Source organism: Gavialis gangeticus, unplaced genomic scaffold (genome assembly GCF_001723915.1).
Source record: "Gavialis gangeticus isolate Ggan-Ray unplaced genomic scaffold, GavGan_comp1, whole genome shotgun sequence".
NCBI classification, from domain to species: Eukaryota; Metazoa; Chordata; order Crocodylia; family Gavialidae; genus Gavialis; species Gavialis gangeticus.
The window spans coordinates 1,941,869-1,963,565 of NW_017729024.1; the positions used below are offsets into that span (position 1 = coordinate 1,941,869).

Below are 21,697 nucleotides of genomic sequence, written 5' to 3' on the forward strand. Positions count from 1 at the left end.
CCCCTCCCACTGCACCTTCCTTAGTCCCAGCCTTACTCCCTCACCACTGATTTCCCCCTTTTCTTCTGATTTCATCCCAGTTTTTATGTTTTGAATATAAACCCTGAAAAATTCCCAATTTTTTCAATTTTCTCCTTTCATCCAATAGCCTAAAGAGCAAGTATGCTTTTCATAGACTTCTTATGATGACTGAAAGAAACAGAAGTCTTAATCTCCATATCAACTTAAAAAAAAGGTACTAAATAAAAGCTATTATTCAAGATGATGGTGCTTACTAGTTTCTAAAATGAAGTTCTAGTTTGCTACTTCAAAAGACAAAGAGGTCAAAAAGCAGCTCTTGAACAGCAGTGATTTCTTGGCAAATCTTGAACAGCCTCTATAAAAATCTTCCTCCAAGCGGTAAGGCAAGAAGAAGCCTTACGCTTATTTGTCAGTAACCTGATTTTATGCATTTTAAATTTATTGTCCCAGGAAGTAGGCTAGTCATCTACAAAAGCTATGCTTTTCTGAAATAATTAGTTTTCAAAGGTGCTATCCTGCCCTGCCTTCTGCCCGATTTTAGGCCAACATGGCTAACTAGCTCTCTTTACGAACTAGTAGACTTTAAAATGTTATTTTATAAACCGCAAGCTTTCTACAGAGCTGGTTCAAAGTGTTAGGTTTTGTTAAAAATATATATAATCTTAATCAATTTACGTGGCAAATACACCTTACTTTGTATAAAACAAAAAAATATACACAAGAAGTCAGGTTACAATATCAAAATTATTAGAAAGGCAACATGAAGTTCTAGTTCAAAGCAGAAAACCAGAATTGGTTTAGCACCCAGAAAAGCTAAATACTGCTTTAGGACCAGTGTTGGTTAATTAATGATCGAGTCCAGTACTAAATTTCAGTTAAGAAGTCTTTTGAATGTCACTAGTAAGACATTTTCACTCAATTTCCAGAAGTTTACTGACTTTTGTTGAAAAGGTCTCAATATAACTAATTTTTTAAAAAACCTTAGTCTACCATTAGCAGGTAAAATCATTTGATTATTTACATGAGAATATAAATTTCTTACTTGCATTTAAAGTGTTTCCTTAAACCTGCACTACCTCAAAGTTATAGTAGTTTGTAAGCGCAGATTAGTGGGAGTAATGGGTAGCTAAAACCACTCTCTCCTCTGACTAAACAGAGTCTGCAAAGTGCAATAGGAAAGAATATAGTTAAAACTTACTTATGAAAAATTAAAAATCATTATGAACAGTCTGTTTAGTACCAAGTTAATTTTGTCAGCAGAAACTGAACAAAGAAAAAAACCCCAAACTGACCATGTTTAAAATGGTAACAAAACACAGACTATTTGGGCCTGATACAGCAGACTCTCTTAGGCTGCTGTATAAGGCTCTTGTTATACACTTCATGAGTTCTGTGTAAACATGTGTGGGAGGCAGAATCAGATCTAGATAAATACATTACCTTTCCAGTGCAGCTCTTCTTTTCTCTACAAATTCCGTAGATGATGAATCTTCCTTGCCTACTTTTACCTTGGTCATGCCTTTGAAGAAAATAGCATCATATTAACTATGTATCATGAAGAAATCAACATAAAACACAAAAAAGTAAGCACTGAAGCAAAACAAGCCTTGGGTGAAATTTTTATCTTTTGACAGACTAGTAGTAGGGTGGTACTGGCACCACTAACGGTCTATAAATCTAAGGAAGTGTTCGTTTTTTGTATGGTACTGACTTCATGGTTCATTCCAAGACAGGAAAAAAGGTGGCTTTTATCTCTCACCAAACCCCAAAACAGAAGGGCATATGTGATCTGAAACAGGGCTACTTAATTGAGCTGGAGTGCTCACATTAAGGACTCTAAATTATTGGATAAAATTATGGCTTGAGCCCTTATCAGATACCCTAAGTACATTTTAAAAGCTTCTTCTGTTCCAAGTAAAGTCTTATTTGGATGGCAAAACAACATTAATATTCTCCTCCAGACAACTGGCCCGTGAAATAGTCTGACCATTACTGACCCACTATTTCCTCACATTTAAAACAAGTTGTACACTTAAGGACGACACCAGCATGCAGACAAACATGCAGGTAGTGTGATTCTCAAGATTCCCCTTTTTGAGATAAAAGAAAGCAAACTTTTGGCTTAGAAACCATCTGCAGGACAAAGCCAAACAAGAGGCCATTACAAGACTGCAATTTACTTTAACAGGATCTTCAGTCAACGTGGGCAAGTGATGTTGGATTCCATATCTGGACAGGATATAGTCTTGCAAGAAGGAGATAGATGGCCTAACTCACTATTCGTGATCTTGCTCATTCTTTGAATAACAGAAGAAAATAGATCTCTCCATTAATGGAAAATTTTAAGTACTGGGCTAATGAAAAAAAATAAATTTGGCTACTCACTAACAATGTACAGCTCGTCCTATAACCCACAGATGTATTTACACTACTACTGCAAAGTAAGGGCAAGGAAAAATAATCCTTATTTTATTCTATTTTATGTTACTTCATTTTATCTAATTTTGTATTATCATATATTATGTTCATTTTTACATCTGTTTAAAACAGTAGAATATGTAATTTCACTGTATGCTTTTATCAATAACCATGAATTATTTTATTATATATAATTTTACTGTTACTTCTATTGTATTGTAAAGCTATAAACTATTAACTACATATATATCCTCATAGTTTTTAAATCAGCTGGATGCGTTTGCCTATCACAATGAAAGGCACCATATTATACAGGGGGTAAATCAAAGGTGTTGTGGTTGCTATTTTCCTGAAGCTTCGAAGTTAAATATAAGCTTCTGAAAAAAAACATATTGCTGACAAGGGTGTTGGATATGTTTATTAAGTTCAAAATATAGTATTTTTTCCCTTTAATGCATTTGTGCTACATTTTTTCCATAAATGTATCTGTGCTGCAACAGTCTGGCAGAATCCCCTGTGGTTCAGTGGTAGACTCCTTGCCTCCCAGGAGACCCGAGTTCAATTTCTGGACGCTTATACAAATCCAGCCACGGAGGCACTACAGCTCTGGACTCCGCCTGGCCTTCGGATTCTGTCTCAGAGGCCTAAAGGTAGGGGTGGCAGGTCTGGACAGCCTTCACTCCTTCAAAACTCCTGCCTAGGCATATGCATCAAAGGTCTGGGTGACCTCTCATGCATACATCAAGATCCAGAAGGATCGACAGTCAACAAATAAATGATCTGGCTGCCATTTCATACACTGTAGATGACAGAAGCTACAGCTGTAAGTTTGCTATTCATTCAATAAACTCATACTTTTATGAGTTCATTCCAACTTTCATTCTGGCTATTTAATGAGTTACCTATAAACAGGAGACAACAGGTCATGCCAGTATTAAATGCGTCAAAGACTACTTGCATACTGTATGTATTTTCTCTCTCAGATCAACTTTCCGTTATTCGGATTCTGAAATACTTTACATTTTAGAAGGTAAATTTGAAATTTTCTAAAGGCTCAAAGATACCTTTTGTTCAAAGAACACGTTTGAATATACTCTCATCAATACAATTTTGATTCCATCACTGACAACTTGAGATTACTAAGGAAGAGACTCATTTCTCCAGAAATATGCCCATAAGCAGAACTAGACCAAGGCAGAAATTCCTTTCGTTTGCCACTAAAATTAAATCTGTGTTGCACATGTTAGTGTGTACAGGGTATCTTGAATGTCTGCTTTAAGAAACCCCACTGATGGCACTATGCTTATTGTGAAAATCTGTGGATCAGCACTGAGTTCAGGAAGCAAATAAGAAAGAAAAAAATATCTGTTACATAAAACACCTATGCTTTGGAGCAAGGGAGTCCAACTTCAGAGTGGCCAGGGCTGTGCTGCCCGCAGGGGTGGCAGCAGGAAGTAGAACAGGGATGGACAATTATTTGGGCTGGAGGGACACTTAATGAGTTCTGGCAAGCTGTTGAGGGCTACACACACACATGCACACCCTCCTGGACCAGCCAGAACCTGCTGGCAGATGTAGTCTGATCATGGGCCACTGTGCCATCCTGCCCTGCCATCTGGATTCCTGGAGCGCACACACTCCCCTCCCCACACCTTGCAGCTCCCAAGAGCCCTAATGGGGAATGGGGGGGGGTGGGGGAAGCAGGATGGCCATGGGCTGGATGAGCTGTGCTCAGCCCCTGGCAGCTGTGGGGTGGATATACCTCCACCCACCCAGCACTACACAGTGGCCAGAGCTACTAGGATCGTGATCATGGCTTGCTGCATGGTGCCAGGAGGGCGGGGCTGCTTCTACCCAATCTCCCCTGTGGCACCTGGGAGATGCAGTCCAGCCCTGCAGGCCCCGTGTCCTGCCCACCAGTAGAGGCCAGGGACTGAGTGCATCTTGCCCAGGGCCTGTAGGGCTAGACTGCATCTCCCAGGCGTTGTGGGAGATGTTGGCCAGAAGCAGCCCCACCCACCCACTCAGGAGGCCCATGGCAAGCTACACTTGGGCCCTACCTCTGCAGCTGAGCAGCACAGGGAGCAGCTCCAGCTTCTGCTGGTGCCACATGGTGCCCAGAGGGCCAGTGGGTCTTCTTCCACACAGTGTCCTCTGGGAGATGCAGTCTGGCCATGTCCCAGGCCACTGCTGGAGTGCTGGATGAGTAGGGCTGCTTCTACCCAGCATTCCCTGCAGTGACAGCAGAAGCTGGAACTGAAGCCACCCACCAGCAGAGGTAGGGGCATGAGCATGGCTCACCTAGGGCCTGCCACATGGTGTCACCGCCTGCCTACAGGATGGATTAAAAAAAAAAAAGGGCTGGATCTGTATTTTGCCCACCAGTAGAAGCTGAAGGGAAGGGAATCCCATAGACTCTCGTGGCCTGGTTGGGGTGAGAAAAGGTATGGAGGAGAGGTGGGGGCAGTGAGGGACTCTTGCACGTGGACAGGCAGCCTGGTACAGCTGCAGCCCAAATGCTGCCAGGCTGGCAAAAAGTTACAGTAGCACAGAAGGACTGCTGCAGCCATTAGAAGCTAGACAGTCCTAGTCTAATATCTCATGAGATCAACAACTTGATGGTACGTTGGCACAACTAATGTGATCCATTAAAAATTTTACATAAAACCCCTAGGTTTTACACCAACACAGTACAGTTTATATTAAAGTCATTATATCAATTATGAAATTACATTATAAAATTAATTATGAAATGCTACTGCTATATATGCAAACCCAGCCCACTACAGCCAGGTTCATTTGTATGAAGAACAGTTCCATATGAGCTCCATGTAGACCCATTCAAAAGAGAAATGTATACAAGGCCTTGGGTAGTAACACACTGAACAGTGGACATACCCAGTTATGGTCAAAGGCAGCACAATATTAAAACATGTCATGCTACTCTGGGTACATTACCTTGCAGACGTGAGTGAATGTAGCTGCTTGAGTGTGGTACTGTGCACCTATCAATAAGCTGCCTCTCAGCCCACTAACAGGTATTGTTTCTTCTGGGAGAACTGCTGCTCTCAGGTAGAAACATGAATATACAGACATTTGGGAATTTTCTCCCAGAGCAAAAAATGCTGCTCCAGGAGAAAAATAACCTGGGAAAAATCAGAGTTAAGTGGCTCCCTGAAAAGTTTCTCCTGCAAGAGTGAGCATCTGTACATGTACTTTCTGCAATGATCTGCAGCATCTCACAGCAGAGGCTATTCATGCCCACAGTACCACAGTCGAGCAGCTACATGATTTCTGGTTCAGATTAAAAATACACCATGCTATGTGTATGCCGAGAACAGCACTGCCTAGCACCACAATTAGATGGCATGTCATACTTAAATCTATTCTAGTCACAATGGATATTATCACACTTTTTTCCAAAGTAAAAGAAAGTAATAAAAAAAAAAAAAAGTTGAAGCATACGATAGGAGCTGCTGCCTAGAAGAATGCAAGCCAAGCAAATAGGGCTTATGGCAAATGCACACGTAGGCCAGAGTGCAGTATCTTTTTGTATCCATCAAAAGATGAGAGAAGAGCAAGGTGACCATTTAATAAGACAACTTAGGCCATGGACACACATTCTATTTGTAGCTCTACAGACAGAGCATATATACACCTGTGCAATCTGTAATACTACAAAAATGTTCCCGTTTTAAATAGGAACTTCTCTATAGCACATTTTGTAACTGGGCAGCCACTACATGTGCCAGTACATGTAGGGCAGGGGTCTCAGACCTCCAGCATTTTAGTGTTCTGCTCTCCCTCCTCTGTGCACCCCCCTAACCTTCCCCATCCAGAAAAGGAAGGACAGAAGAATGGCTGGCTCCCTGACAGCTGACCCAGCCACAGCAAGCTATCACAGTACACCCTTTCTTAAACAGCTTCCTCAACACCTGTAGGGTTTGCAAGGGCCGTAGTAAAGTAAAAAGCAAGTAGGTCTCCTGACTCCTACCACTCCACAAGTGTGAAGCAAAGTGTTTTTTTGACAGCCACTGCCCCAGCACTGGCATTGGGACCTAGTGGTGCAGCAACAGCAGCTGTCAAAAACAGCCAGGGCTGGTCCCAACAAGCAGGCATCTTTTTCCTACTGAGAGTGGGTAGAAGGTAAAAAAAGCCAAATATACAGCCTCCACAATAGAGCTTACACCTGCCACCCGCACCGGTGACAGCAGGCTGTCTTTTGACAGCTGCCACTTTCTAGCAGCCGCTAGTTGATCACCGATGACCTGACCCCTTCCCCAGCAGGGGGAGAGGGTATACTGTCAATCTGAGCTCACTGATGGGCTCCCTAGGGGTAAGGATAGCAAAGGAGCAGCTCCCGACTGCCCACTGGCTGATGAATGCACTTCTGAGGTGCACATGCAGAACTCCAGCTAAAGGGCTGCAAATGTGTATATGCCCTCATAGTGCTTCATTTTGGTAGTGCTACAGGTGAGTGTGTGTTTATGGCCTCTACCACAGGTAGGTAGGTAGGGTGACAAATTCACAAAAAAAAAAATCACCTAAATAAAAGTCACCAACTCCATGCTCTGTAAAGCTTAGAAGGGTAAGTATTAAATCTAGCAGTTTAAGTGGCAGCAGAATACCAACTGCCTTAAATGAACCACTTGGATGGGCATTTTACACTTGTGGGCAATGAATGGATTTAATTACTTCAAGCCATGTAAATATTTGCTGCATCTAGTAACTTGTCCTACTTATGCATTGTTTAGTTATTGGAATATACTGCACAGAATCCATTTCCTGGCTATCATCCAACACCTATTAAAGTGTATTCTATTGCAGTGTATGCAACTAGAAGGAAGTCATAGAACATTAAGTTGGGAAGTGATTATTGTGCAAGACATTCTGAAAGAGAAAAAACAAGCCAATCTATTATCCAACTCCAGTTAAACGTAGTAAGAAATCAGGTTATATTAGCAGAGGGACAAAAAAATCACAAGGGACTGTACTATCAGCAGAGCACAGCTGAGAAGCTCATCTGGAATACTGAATAGTATTAGTCACTGTTGTTTCGGACCATTTCTGCATAGTTAAAAACAGTTCAAGCCTGTAAAATGAGTATGAAATTGGTATTCTCTCATAAGATGTTTACTCCCTATACACATATATAGTATGAGTTACTAATCTAATGATTAAAGTAAAAGCCAATAACAACCTTCTAGACATATCAAATTACATACAGAAGCAGCTGGTTTATTTCCCTCCTTGCATCAGTTACCACTACAACTCCAAGATAACCGTTTTTCCAATCTCACTGCAGGAAGCTTTACTTGCCTGCACAGCCTTCAGTATTTGTGAAGCAGGAAGAACAAACTCTACTAAATCAGAGCCCTCATTAAGCCCGTATAGCTGGAAACCAGAAGAAGTCATTGGGGACACAAGTGAACCATGCCAAGGATTTCATTCTAACTGAACTAATTTCCAATAGGATGAGCTTCAATTAAAGTTCTTATCTTACCCAATCCCTGCCTGCAGCGAGATTGCTTTTTTAAAAAAAAAAAACCAAAACAAAACACACATACATAAAGTTTTGAATCACCAGATCAAAACTGACCATGTTCTATGCAGAATACATTAATATAAGCTGGAAACTATGCATATTAAAGAATGTGCATGATGCAATACTTGAAGAATGTTTTAGAAGCCAGTAGTCAATATTTCATGACAAACGATACCTAGACAAAACCTCAAATGGTTATATAAAGCTGTACTTACCTACAATACTTTTCTCTGGAGCTGGAGGCACAATGTAACCAACGTGCATATACTTTGTTGCTAATTTGCTGTGCAAACCAAGGAAGTCACTGAATCTTCTTTTAACAGAGAATTCATTTTTGTTAAACATAGGTAGAGCTGTCTAAAAAAAGTAAGAAGTTAGGCTGTATAAGTAGATACAACAACAAATACATGATTACCTACAGTAAATGTGACAGATATTTTCAAAGAGTTACCTTTGTTGTTACTCTGTATGCCATGTAGGCATTCATGCCGTCCCCTGTAAGAAGAGACATAGTTAAAGATACTTAACCTAAAATAGATCTTCTGAACTATTTAAATCTGGAGTTAAGTTCAATGTTATCTACCGCTCTCATTACAAATACAACCCATTTAATTCTTAGAAGAGCAGGCTGACTGCATCATGAATGGTAATATATAAACCACAAGTTCTTCAGCTAACAAGGAGATAGCAATACTGAAAGTGTCTCAGATTTCTTTAAGTCCATGATATCAACTCACCGACTTTCTCTGGGTCCGAAACATTTATTTCTATATCAAATACATCTCCATTTGCTTCTTCTTCAATCTGGAGAAAAGAACATTATATACTGTTTTATATAAAAGTGAATTTTCAACAATGAAAGTAATTTTCAGTAATATTTAAGTATGAGAGGAGGGAGTCAGTAGCTAAAAAAGCACAACCCCAAAAGGCACACTTTCCAACTTTAATGGGACAACTTTGTAGACACTGTTGTCTTATCTTAAGTCCTTCCTCACAGCTTTCACATAGCAAAAGGATACCAACTTCAGTTAATTCAAAACTTTTAAAAACATATACACTTCCCTTTCTGTCATGACAGAAAGTAGTCACAAGACAGGTCTCCACTAGGCCCCAACCAATAAGAACCTTTTAAGAACCAAGCACCGTGTCTACTGAAGTTAGATCCTCCTAGGCTAAGTAGACAGTTAAAAAGCCCAAGGCAGAATCGATTCAACCTTCACAGGTTAATTTAAGATGCATAGATTGAACCAATAAGCAACTGAACAGACATTCACTTTTGATTCTGGAAATACAACCACATGCCTGCAGTGGCCCAGGCCAGAAGCTGGGGAGCACTAGAGTATGCCTCCCTGATTGGCTGGAACAAACAGTTTGGGCCAAAGTTAACCCACCTACTCTGCGAGGGGGGTTTGCAGGGGAGGTGCAAAAGCATCCTGGGAAGCTGGGTGACTGAGCCAACTTGAATCTGGAGGGGATCTGGGACAGAAGGTCAATAACTGATTTAAATTAAAAGTTTAAGTCTAATACTACATTTAGCCAGGTTCATCTTAAACCAGTTTCAGCCACTTTGAAAGTGGTTTATGTGCACTGAACTTCAGTTGCGTTACTGATCTGAACTGGTTTATGATCACTTATACTGGTTTATGTGTAATTTCTGTCATTAGCCCTAGAGAAGGAAATAGACTAGCCTGAAAGGGAAATCAATCGCTAACAAAGCAAAAATTCCAGAAATACAAGGAAAGCTCAAAGTTTCTTGTTGTGGAAGGGCAGGACTGTCACTTCAAGAAACAAGGAAAAAAAAGTGGAAAGTGGGCACCAACTCATATATGCAAATACGTGCACACACCACCAAATTTTAAATGGCAGTTTTACTTTAAGTAGTAAATACTAGAAGTGAAATACAAGGTCAACCTACACAAACTTAAATTCTATTTAAGATTTCGCTTTAGCATTCTGGTTATTCTTGAAGTACCAAATTCTTAAAAACACACAAAAACATCTCCTCCTACCCAACCACCTTTGATAACCTGACTTTGTCACAACCACAAAATGAAGACCTATTGCATTACACACTACCCGACTTTAAAGACAGGCAGAGCACATAAAAGGTACAATTCCATCTGGCAAACACTGACTTCTATTTTCTCATTTGCATTAGATAGGCAGTTAGACATCAAAATGTGCATAAATGTATATATAGATTAGCACAGTAGCCACACTACCTTTTACTTTTCTAATATGAGTACCATAATTTACTTGCATCTGAAGCCAGTCACAAGACTAATACTTGGAAATTTACATGCGATATCCCACTTGCCTGATACCAACATGACCTAAACAGGTCTTTGATTACAGCAAAGCAACACTGATGCAATCTTCCCGGTTTTCTCCAGCATTTTTCAGCTTAAGATGCAGGATTATGGAATCCGTTCACTGTCTGGCACAACACTGAGTAATACTTTAAAATGGAATACTAATATTTTTATTTACTGTTCAGATGGGAGTCAGCAAACTGATTTCTATAAACTATTGGGACTGCTGAGATCTCATTAGAAAGAGAAAGTGTACTGTAGGTAGAAGTCCCTATGAGAGATGAGTACTCAAATAAAAGTGAAGATTGCCACATGTCCTATCACCACCCAATATTTCATAAGTACAATTCAGCGTTTTACAAAAAAAGTTAAAATGTGGTTATTCAGTACCTCTTCCCTGGATCTATCAAAAATCACAGGGGCTGCTATACTTTTTGACTCCATTCTGGGTGCTACTAGTGTGGTGGGCGTTACTGGAGTGATTGCAGGAGTAGGTTCTGGTGAAAGGATTGGTTCTCTTTCTGGACTGTCCAAAGAAACTTCTTCTGTGGCTTCTAAAAGAAGTTATGAGTTAGTAATTATCACTGCAGAGGCACATGTGCACCAGACTGTTGCACTGCCTGCAATATCATGCATAATCATATATTCATCTTTTAAAACTGCAGATTAAGGCTTGCTGTATGTGTCTTCACTTCTCAGGTGGAGTTTCATAGTAAATATTGTGCTAACAACCATTTAAATACAATTGTACATCTTATGGACTTTCACTAGATGACCGTATAAACTAGTTTCCCCTCCCAATCCCCATTACTGATTTATAACTTACCAGTAGAGATTTACTTTGAAGCCAACTTTGGTATGCAAATTTCTAATCAGGACAAAGCAATTAAACCCAAGAGTATTTGAGACAGCAAAAGAAAATTGATGTTAGCAAGGAGAAAAAAGCATTATGTTGTAAAGTGTTTAACTTTAGAATTCAGTGCTCAAAGCAAAATACCATTCAAGTGTTTTGGCAAGTGATGAGTCTTTGGTTCTCCTTTCACAAAGGTTGAGTGGCAAGTCAGTAAAACTTAAGAACTGTGCCTGCAGGGTGCTATAAATTAATGAACACTGAGAACAACTCTTACAGCTCATCTGTACTATTTACATTAAAGTCTGACATGGTCAACAAATGAAAAAGTTAGCAGCCCTTAAGCAGGCTTCAACATTTAAAACTGAAAAACTTAACAGACCATCAAAAGAGAACAATTCCCTATACAACCACCCCAACACTACAAAGTTTAACTAGCAGAAAGTTTCTTGGCAAACTGTATTGTTGGAAAATATGTTAGACAAGCTTTTGGGTAAAGTGTGGCACTATGTGCCCAAAGGCGTGTCCAACACCGCATAACTACACAGATGCCCTAGTAAAAGATATCACCAAAAAACTGCTGCTTGCATAATCTTGGACCAGCACAGCTGGAGGGCGGGGGAGGGAAAACTAACCTAACATTAAGATTTTGATTAAGATGTCTGTAGCATACATAAAAAATGAACCTATGTAAAAGACAATCATGCAACTACAGTAAAACCAGGTCTGTGCTACAGAGTTTTGGCAGGATGACTATATAGAGAGTACAAAAGTAATTCCTAAGCAGCAAGCTATGCCAGCAGTAGGAATAAACAGATGCCATCTAAGAGCATCCTTTGTCCCCGCTAGAGGGAGGGCATGGCTTAACCTGTTAAAATAAGTTTTTGCCTGAAAAAAGCTGCACCTCCTATATAGGAGCTATGTCAGGATAAACACACTGGAAGACACCTATAGGTTGTGTAACTTGCAAAATAATCTATGCCTTGATTATTCACCCATTTTTCAGAGCAGGATGTGCAACTATACTAGACTGCCTCTCCAACTCTTGGTACCACGTTGCATATCAACCAGTATACCATATTTGGTCTTCCAGGTTCCATAACATCATAGTCTCAAACTACAGACCACTCTCGTACAGAAATACAACACTTAGCTCAGATTAATTACTAATATAACTGAACCAATGTCTGTTTATCCACATCATCCATGTTGAATTAGCTTAAGAACATTTAATCTATACAGTCTTTTTTCCTCAAGTATAACATATGTACTTTAGAGGTGATGAACTGAGATCTAGATATTTGAGGAAGCGTCAACAATTCAGATAAATACAGACACTTTTACTTTTGGTTCAGGAATGCTGTGACTTTCAGATCTTCAGAGTGCCTTCAAGTCATTAAGGTGATTAAGTCCTCCCAGACTTTGAAAAAAGACTCAGGCTGTCTTTGAAAATGGAATTAAAGTACTTAAGTGATTTCAGAAAAAAACCCCATTATTTGGATACACAACTAGTAGCTAGTATACAAGGTCTGTTCAAAAAGTATTGAGACTGATGCTGTAGGAAACAAAATATTTTATTTACAGGGGTTTCAGCTTAATTTCCTTTGAAGTATGCTTCTTCTGCAGCTACACGCTTTCCCCCAACATTTCTGCGATTGTTGGAAGCACCTCTAATAAGCAATTTGTGGAACTGCTAAAAGTTGCTCAGTTGCATTTTGTTTTATGGTTTCCATATCACAAAGTCTTCTTCCTTTGAAGGTTTTTTTTTAGTTGAGGGAAGAGAAAAAGTTGCGTGGGACCATATCAGGTGAATATGGAAGCGACGGCACCAGTGGGATACAGTGTTTGGCTAAAATTTGGCTAAAAACTGCTTCACAAGCTGTGCTGATTTGGCAGGCGTGTTGTTATGGTGAAGCATCCAAGAGTTGGATACCCACTTTTCTGGTAGTTTTTCTGGTCGTTTCACTTCCAAATTGTCGGTTAGAATTGAATGACATGAACCAACAGAAATTCCAACTTTTTCTGCTATCTTTCGAAATGATATGTGATTGACTGTCCGAACCAAACTGTGAACTGCTGCCACACTTTCATCATGCTGAAGGGTATCTGGAACACTCTTCACTTTCGACCATTGACAGTCCTTTTTTAAACCAACAATACCATTCAAAAACTCTTGCACGAATCAATGTCATCATCAAATACTATTTTAAGTAATTCAAATGTTTCACTTGCTGTTTTCCCAATTTTCATGCAAAATTTAATGCACATGCATTGTTCTGGGCACTCTGACATAACAAAAGGGGATGCGAGACAAATGATCTTACTTCAACCGCTGGCTTCAGAAAACTGGGGAAACACCAGGAGCTGCAACCCTGTCCAGAGGAGTCCCAACATACCCAGACATGTTCAGCAAATCCACACTCCCCGCCCAATACTCTGTACCACAAATACATGTCAGTCTTGATACTTTTTGAACAGACCTCATACATCAGCTGAATAATGTGTTTGCATTTAAGTGACATTACTGGAAAAGGTCAAAGTGTCACACTTATTAAAAAAGAAACACCTGATTTAAGATGGCAATGTCTTGCATTTGAAGCCCCGTCTAAACTCTCTCTCTACACAGCTGGTCCAATACGGAAAATTTCAAAAAAAAGGTATCTTAAGAAATCCTTGCTTCTTGCATAATTTCTGGACCATTACAGCTACAAAATCACTCTTATACTATCTCTGACTGTATTTTGAATTTAATCTTACATTCATGTTATCCTGGTTATTTCAAGGGAGGCAAAAGGACAGAAAAATATTTAGTTGTAGTTTCCTGTTAAGACTGCTCCATTCTGACAGATTAGAATTGAAATTAGCATTTTCCAAGCATACTACTAAAACTGTTTCATCCTTAGTGTAGAAGTAGCCTAAGAACCACCCCAGCAAACTATATCTTCAGAATAATTATGTAAACCACTAAGATAAACAAGGCTTCCCAAGAAAATTGTATCTTCATTAAAATGGCTGTTTTACTTATACATCCTAAAAGGAAAAAGTTTAAAACTAAACACTCAACTTTTGGGACATAAGAGACATCCATGTCTGACCTTGTGATCAGGAACAACACATTAGTATCTCAGTCACATCCTTGGGTTATCAACCTGAACTGCACGCTAGTATTCAGGGCTTCATGTGTGGATCAAAGGAACCACATCCAGCTAGTTATCTATTGATTCTGTCTGAATCCACCTACTTTCACTACACCAGAAAATGCCAAAAGCAATAACTACACAAAGGATTTTCTATGTATAGTTATATACAAGTTGTTGATGTTACAGGCAGGGTATTATAGACAAACCAAGGTGGCATTACATTTCAGCTCTATTGGCTATTTAGCTAGTAAAGTAGGAAAGACACCACAAGTGTAGTTAAGCTAGCATTTTAAGATCTAGCTCCCAAATCCATGTTCAGGCACTTCATGCTCTTAGTATTTACATGAACCATCCATAGACATGACACTATTTTACCTTGGAGTCTTTTAAGCACAAAAACTAGAAGCACCGTCCACGTAGTTCAAAAGACCACAACATTTAAAAATAGTGATCATTCTTATTTCAAAATTGAATAAGATTCCAAAATTGTGCACGTTTCTTTTCAGCTAAAACAGTTTTAAAACTAGTCCATCATAACAAAGAAGGTTCTAATTCAGGGGTAGGCAACAATTTTGGCCAGTGTGCCAAAAAAACTGCAATGTCTACCTTGCAAGATGCTGGCATGTTAGAAAAAACAAAACCAGGGCAGAGGTACATGGCAAGATACACTGAATATTAATATAGTTAATAACTATAAACCTTTCCTTTTTTACGGTAAATATCAGATTTCCTAAAAATTCTAAACCCGGTGACAATAAATCTTCATATACTACCATACAATAAAACTTCATATACTACCATTGCTCCTGTGCATTTTTTTTCTGCTAAGCATGCTGTGATAACAGTGAGAAAAAGAGGGAAAGAGAAAGAGAAGAGAAAGGAGACAAAAGATGGGAGAGAAAAAAGGAGATAAAAAAGAAACAGGAGAGAGAACGAAAAAGGAGCGCGTGACCCTCACTGCCAATGTTTCCCCACCATTACCAGCTGAGGCTTGGACCTGCTGGCCCAGGCCGGTGTCTGGTAGAGAGAGGCAGCAACACTGCAGCAGCAGCCATCAGGGCTGGGGCGCTCAGGCCTCCCTGACAGTCCTGGAGTGGGAAGAGCCCAGGCCCAGAGCTGGGAGGGAGGGCCCAACCAGGGCTCAGGCAGATGGATGCTCTGTCCCACCTGGGCAGGGGCAGCACCGGGGTGCCAAGCGCCAGGACTGGGTACTCAGAGTAGGGTCTGAGCGGTGTGGGGAGAGGCACCATGGGGAGGCTGGTCTGGCCAGGCCCTTGGGAAGATGGCAGCAGAGAGTGGGAGCTGGGTGGGAAGCTGGGGTCTGCAGACTCAAGCCACTGTCCGAGGTGGCGCCCAGTGCGGTTCGTGCAGCTCTGTGGGGACAGGGAGCATCCAACCTGCCTGTGAGGGGATGCTGCCTGGCTGGGGCAGGACACCGGGCTCAGGGGGGGCTCCCAGCTTGGCCTGTGTGTGTGCTGGGCACAGTGCAAGTGGGAAGGAGCCCCTGCAGCTGCAGGAGCCCCCCAAGCTCTAGGAACAGCCATCACTGGCAGTGCTGGGGCCAAGCTGGCTGGGAGCCTGCAATGCAATCATCCTGTGCAGGACCTGCCCCACCCCTGACCCACTGAGGGGAGCTGCAGGTGGGCAAGGCCAGGGCCTGGGCAGCCGTGGCAGCCATTCCCAGGAGCTCCCATGGCCAGGCCCTTGCACTGGGGGCAGTTCTTCTCTGCTTGCAGTGTGCCTGGTGCGCAGGGAGGCTGAGCCAGAAGCCTCCCCATGCCCCGTGTCCTGCCCTGGCCAGGCGGCATCCCTTCATGACAGGGCAGGGCAGGGCAGCTGCCCCCCATCCCCATGAAGCTATGCAGGCCAGGCTGGGCCCCACTTCAGGTACCCCTGCCTGCTGCAGCCTGAGCCCATGTAGCCCTGGGGCAGCCCCACTTCCCACCCAGCCCCCACCTTCCCAAAGGCTGGGCCAGGCCAACCTGCCCGCAATGCTTCTCCCTGGGCATCTGGCCCCAGCGCATGGCACCCTGGTGGGACAGGGCATCTGTCTGCCCGAGCCCTGGGCTTGCCGACCCACTAGGAGCCTCCAGGGTCCGGGCTGAGCTGGAGGGCGCAGGGGTCAGGGTCAGAGGAACACAGACTGCATCCCTGCCTGTGTTCTCCTGACTCTGTCCCCAGTGCCTGCCATGGAACTGGGACCTGTGGCTTCTCTGGAGAGCCCAGAGCAGCAGCTTAAAAAATATATATTTTTTAAAACAATTTTCTCACAACTCCTAGTGTGCCTAGGAAAATATCTCCACGTGCCACTAACTGGCACCTGTGCCAATCCCCTGACTACTGAGTATAGTCAAAAGTAATTTTCTGTTTTTGATACTGGCCATCTAAACTTTGCACAAGTAATACAGAAATGACACCAGGCCCCCCCTTCCTCCATCATACTGACAATAAGTAAGGAGGAAGATTCACAGAAGAATTTATAGGAAGTGTTACCTTAAAAAAGGAGAAGCATTTTTTCCAATCCATGGCTAAGCCAGAAACAATATCTAAAAAAAAAATAAAATCTATAGGACAGTATATTCAGCAGAGTTTCTAAAAACAAAATGTTCACAAACTTTCAAACCTTTTCTAACTGTGCTCTTAAGAAATTTTTCCAATAGCTTTGAAAACTAGCCACTGACCAATGTCACGACCAAATTTCAATACTAACCTTTATTGAAAAGGTATTATATTTACGCAAGAAGAACATCCAACTTTAAAGAAGTAAGAGGGCAGGGGTGATGTCATTAGTTTTGATTACCTGTATCCATTTTACCTCCTGCCCACTAACATACCATCTACCATATACATTATGGCACAAGCAACAAAAGTAATCTGAACTATAACAAGAAATAACACTGGGGAGAGAATTTCAGTAATGCACTTAACTGAAGATATATTTGAGTGAGAAGACATGGAATTGCCTTGATTTTTGAATGTTTGCTAATCACAAAATAACATATATGATTGTCTCAGATGTTACAACCTAAAAAAAAAAAATCACACCCACAATTATTACTACTTAACAAGGTGATGGATCATAGCTTTGACAACTAAGGTACTTGCAGTTTTAAGATATGCATGTCTGATGCAAAGATATACTGTAATGCATTACAAATGAACAGAAAGTAAGCCATACATGGATCATGTAAATTAGCTATTAGCATATAGCCTTATATCCTGAGTTTGCACTAACAGCCTTAGTTTTGAAGTTTATATTAATCTTCAATTTTCAATACCACTTGCAATAGACTTTGTTACATATGAATCAGTAAATTCTCTCATTGAGTTGCTACATGCATTTAAAAAAGACAGTTTGATTTCTTGAAGGAGTCAATACCCTTTAATTGACTTTAAAAATCAGTTCTCTGCATTATTGTATGCAGAATTCACACTCGTACTCAAGACAAAATACAAATATTGACAGGTAAATTTATCTGGATGGTACTTATCAGCCCAATTTAAAAGAAATAGTTTAGATGCATAGGCTTAGGGAGACTAGCTTTCCCAGATCCTGTCCAGATAGACCCAGAGTAAATACTATTTCTGTTAAGTGGAAGTATACAACCAGAATATCTTTGCTTGAAAGAAAGTGTCTGCTGTTCTAAAATAGTCTTCATAAGTGATGAGAAAAAGCAATATTATAAAATACCTTTTCCTATAATTACTATTTTAACTACTTTTCCTTCTTATTTCAATAGTGACAGTTTTGGTATCTCAAACTGTTAGAACTAGCAATGTGTGTCTGGGTGCATATAAAAGTCAAGGTTCAGAATACAACGTGATACCTACCAGAAACAACATTGCACATTTAACATCATGTTTAATTCTAGACTGAGGAAGAGCTAGATATCACTTGTTGATCATTCAGTGGGGAAGAATAAGGGATTATATACGAAGTAATCTTTGTATATTAGTACTATTTACTACTAGAGCAAAAGAAAAAGAAAGGAGCTATTTCATTAAATTCAAATTGAACTAGTAGATGCCCAAAAGAAGAGAGAAAGATCCAGCCAACCTGCAAGCTGTACAAAGCCATCAAGCCTCCCTGGGTAGGCAGGTGACCTTTGGGGTTTTTCTTTTACTGTTCTGCAAGTGTTCTTTTCAATTTAATTGCTGTGTTTGTTGGGGGGAAGAGGAGGGAAAAAAGAAGAGTTAGTTGTAAAGTGTTTTTGTGGGAGGTGAAGTGACAGCCTGAGAGAGAGGGAATGCAGGCTCACAGGAGACATTGGGGGAAGGTGGAGAGGATCTCCTCTGGTGAAGTGGGGTAGTAGGTGTGGTTGGGGAAAAGGTTTTGTGCCTCTGGATGTGAGTGGTGGCTGGAGGCATGGTTTGGACTGAGAGGAGGGAACGACAGAGCTGGAATTCCCAGGTTTTGCCATACTGCTTCGGAAGTCCTGTCCACAGGTGATTTAGTCACTGTAAACCACTACGAGCCTTTTGGGACAGTTGTATACAAGAAAACAAAAACAAAACATATTTTAAACATTAATACACAATTAACTTCCAACCTCATTACTACAAAAACATCACTCAAATCAAGGGTTTAGCATCCCTTGTCCTTGGAGTCTGACAATCTCTATTTCCTTCCTCTCAAATCTCAAAAGGAAGAAATCCTGTGACAAGTGCTTGACGAATGACTACAACTAATTCTATTAAAAAACCTATGCCTATTAGAATCGATGTCTCTCCTGTACCAGCATCATGAGCCACTACAAATGATGCAACTACAACAAAGGTTTTGGTAACGAGCATAACTGAAAAGCTGCCATATGTTTAGAATACCTGACATACAGTACTGGCTTTTCCTGCGTATCATGTACCCCAAGGAGACACGCACCGTGTTTCGATATGGCAAAATGAAAAGTAGGTTTTTCCCAGTCATAAGTAAATGCAGGCCCGATGATGCAGGAAGACCACACCACTCAGTGTCACTGACTCTTTAACCCTCAGAACTTTAAGCCCATCACAGTCACTGCTTTTGGGTGCTGCCAATATAGCAGTGGCTGTGAAAGAGTTAAACACCCAACAAAGAACCAATCCCCAGCAGCCATTCTAGCATCCTGAGGCATTTATACATGTACCTTTGTCTGCTCCAACGTGCTGGAAATCCAGCGTGTCATAGCAAACTCACTTGAGTCTGTGGAGAATGCTAGCTGATGCGCCTGGTGCTGCACTGCATGCAGTTGTATAAATGGTGAAATGCAAGTCAGTGCACAGAAAATGGTGGTTTGAACTAAAACCTTTGATGTGTTTTTGTTCAAAAGTGCACTGCTGCCATCTTCTCAGTGGTGACGCACATTTCACTGCTTATACAGATGCGTGCACCCAGTGCTGCAGCACATTCGTGTGTACATATGCCCATGTTTCCACTGCAGTGTAGAAATCAGCTTCTCCACTTAAGACACTTCTGTTTTGGATAGCCATGTTTTTGGGGAAAAGATGCATGTAGTATGCCAGTAAATACAGTTAATTTTTACTGGGTCAGTGGTAGTAAAATTAAGTGATGTCCAAATCATAGTGTGGATTTTGGGTGCAGATAGTTGTTAGGTACAAGTCCAGCCTATACTTCAAATCTTAACACGTAGAAACAGCTCAATTAGAGCAAATGGATTTAGTCGGTTTACGCTGAGTGTGGGCACAATTAGCACTAGAATACATTTTTATACCAAAACGTGACCAGGTAGTCAATACAATAAATTGGGTACAGCTTAAACAACTTTGGAATGTTTCTAGTCTGAACCAACATACATTACTTTCTGCATGGATTTTAGCAAGATAGCGTACACACAGAACTAGAATAATTCCACAGATCACAATATTGCATTGGCATACATGAGTGATTATTAAGAGAGTCAAAGGAATATTTCAGACAACAAAAACAGCACAGGCTAATTACTGTATTTTTCCTACATATACATACCCAGGAATAGTATGCACCTTGCTTTTGAAAGGCAGAATGAAGAAAAAAGATTTTTCCACAGTTATGGCTGCATAAAGCAAGGATGGGGCCTAATCTTCAGATGAATAATGCTCCCTTTCCTGCTTATGGAAAGTTGAATCCCTAGTTGCTGCTGAGACTGGTCTCTAGGGTGGATCTATAATTCTGAAAATAGCAGTCCCCAAGGCTGTGAAACAGGAGGAGAGACCAAGAAAAAGCAGGAAAACTATCTTAAGTAAGATTAGCTTGATTAGTGGAATTCCATGCCCACTGAAGAGAGATTATTTTATTAGAGTGAAGAATAATGAGTCATTAAACTGACCCCCTCAATTGCCTGAATAGCAACATCACAGTTGCTGCTGTACTGTGAATCAAAACAGGGTGCTTCTATCCTGAACAGAAATATTAGTTTCCCCACTTAATAAATGCACCCCAATTCTGGGGGAGGACCATGGCTGGAACAGGATGACTACACCCACTGCATGCAAAAAAAAAAAAAAAAGATATTTATTATTTTTCTCACAAAAGTTCACAGTTGTGATTTAGAATTACAGTACAACTTACTGTGGTAGCAGACAGGACTTAAAATCAGATCTGCATTAGAAGCTAAATTACTTTATATGGTTTTAATAGCTGAAATCCTCATTATAACTAACTTGGATTACCATATTCACTTGAATCTAAGACTACCCCAACTTAAAGATGCCCCTCAAATAATAAGTTTCTATACGTGGAAAACTCATACATTTGTTACAGTTTTCCATGTATAGAATCGAATTATTGGACAGCTGTCTTGAATTCATCCCCCCTGCCATTGCACCCTCCCCCCACCCCAACCTTACTTTTGCTTCACTTCACAGACTCTGACCCCATTAATAGGATCACTGCTATGGGGTCAGGCTGTAGCCATGCTCAGTGCCCCAGGCTATATAGATAGAGCCTGCTGGTGTGGAGCAAGGTAAGAAGTTGGGAGGGTGGGAGTGAAAATAGAAGAGGGGTAGGTGAAAGATAAGAGACTGCATGGGGGTGGGAGGCTGCAGTGGGGAAGATGGTGGGGTGAAGAGGCAGCTACAGCTAATGCCCCAACCCTGTCCCAGCCCCAGCCCCAGCCCCACTTCAACTGCCCTCATACTCAACTGCAAGACAATCCCCCCAACCCCATGTTAAATGCGGGGGGGAAGCCTCGTCTTAGAATCAAGTAAAGCATTCATGTAAACACTTTTAAAAAAAAAAAAAGTTACCAGCAAAAAGGTCCTCTCTGTCATCCTCTAGTATAATTTCTGCAGGCTTTGGGCCATTAGAGTTTGTGCTGATATCTTCTGCAGGAAGACTAGCGGGTTCTGGAGATGAAGGACTTGACTGTTGAAAAGAAGCAAATAATTAGGAGGTTAAGAACTGGCAATATACTCTTGTAATGGTCCCCCCCCCCCC

At 41.0% G+C, this 21,697-nt stretch overlaps 1 protein-coding gene across 2 annotated transcripts in view; it reads right to left on the bottom strand.

Annotated features, from left to right (window-relative positions):
- SNX2 (sorting nexin 2) overlaps nt 1-21,697 on the bottom strand; it is a 56,074-nt gene that overhangs the window by 25,535 nt on the left and 8,842 nt on the right. For both annotated transcript variants that reach the window (XM_019516820.1, XM_019516821.1), the window contains exons 2-7: nt 21,508-21,625; nt 10,687-10,850; nt 8,722-8,788; nt 8,436-8,479; nt 8,200-8,341; nt 1,462-1,540 (exon numbers count right to left, since the gene is read on the bottom strand). In XM_019516820.1, coding sequence (XP_019372365.1) covers nt 1,462-1,540; nt 8,200-8,341; nt 8,436-8,479; nt 8,722-8,788; nt 10,687-10,850; nt 21,508-21,625 — 614 coding nt within the window. The remainder of the gene's footprint in view (nt 1-1,461; nt 1,541-8,199; nt 8,342-8,435; nt 8,480-8,721; nt 8,789-10,686; nt 10,851-21,507; nt 21,626-21,697) is intronic.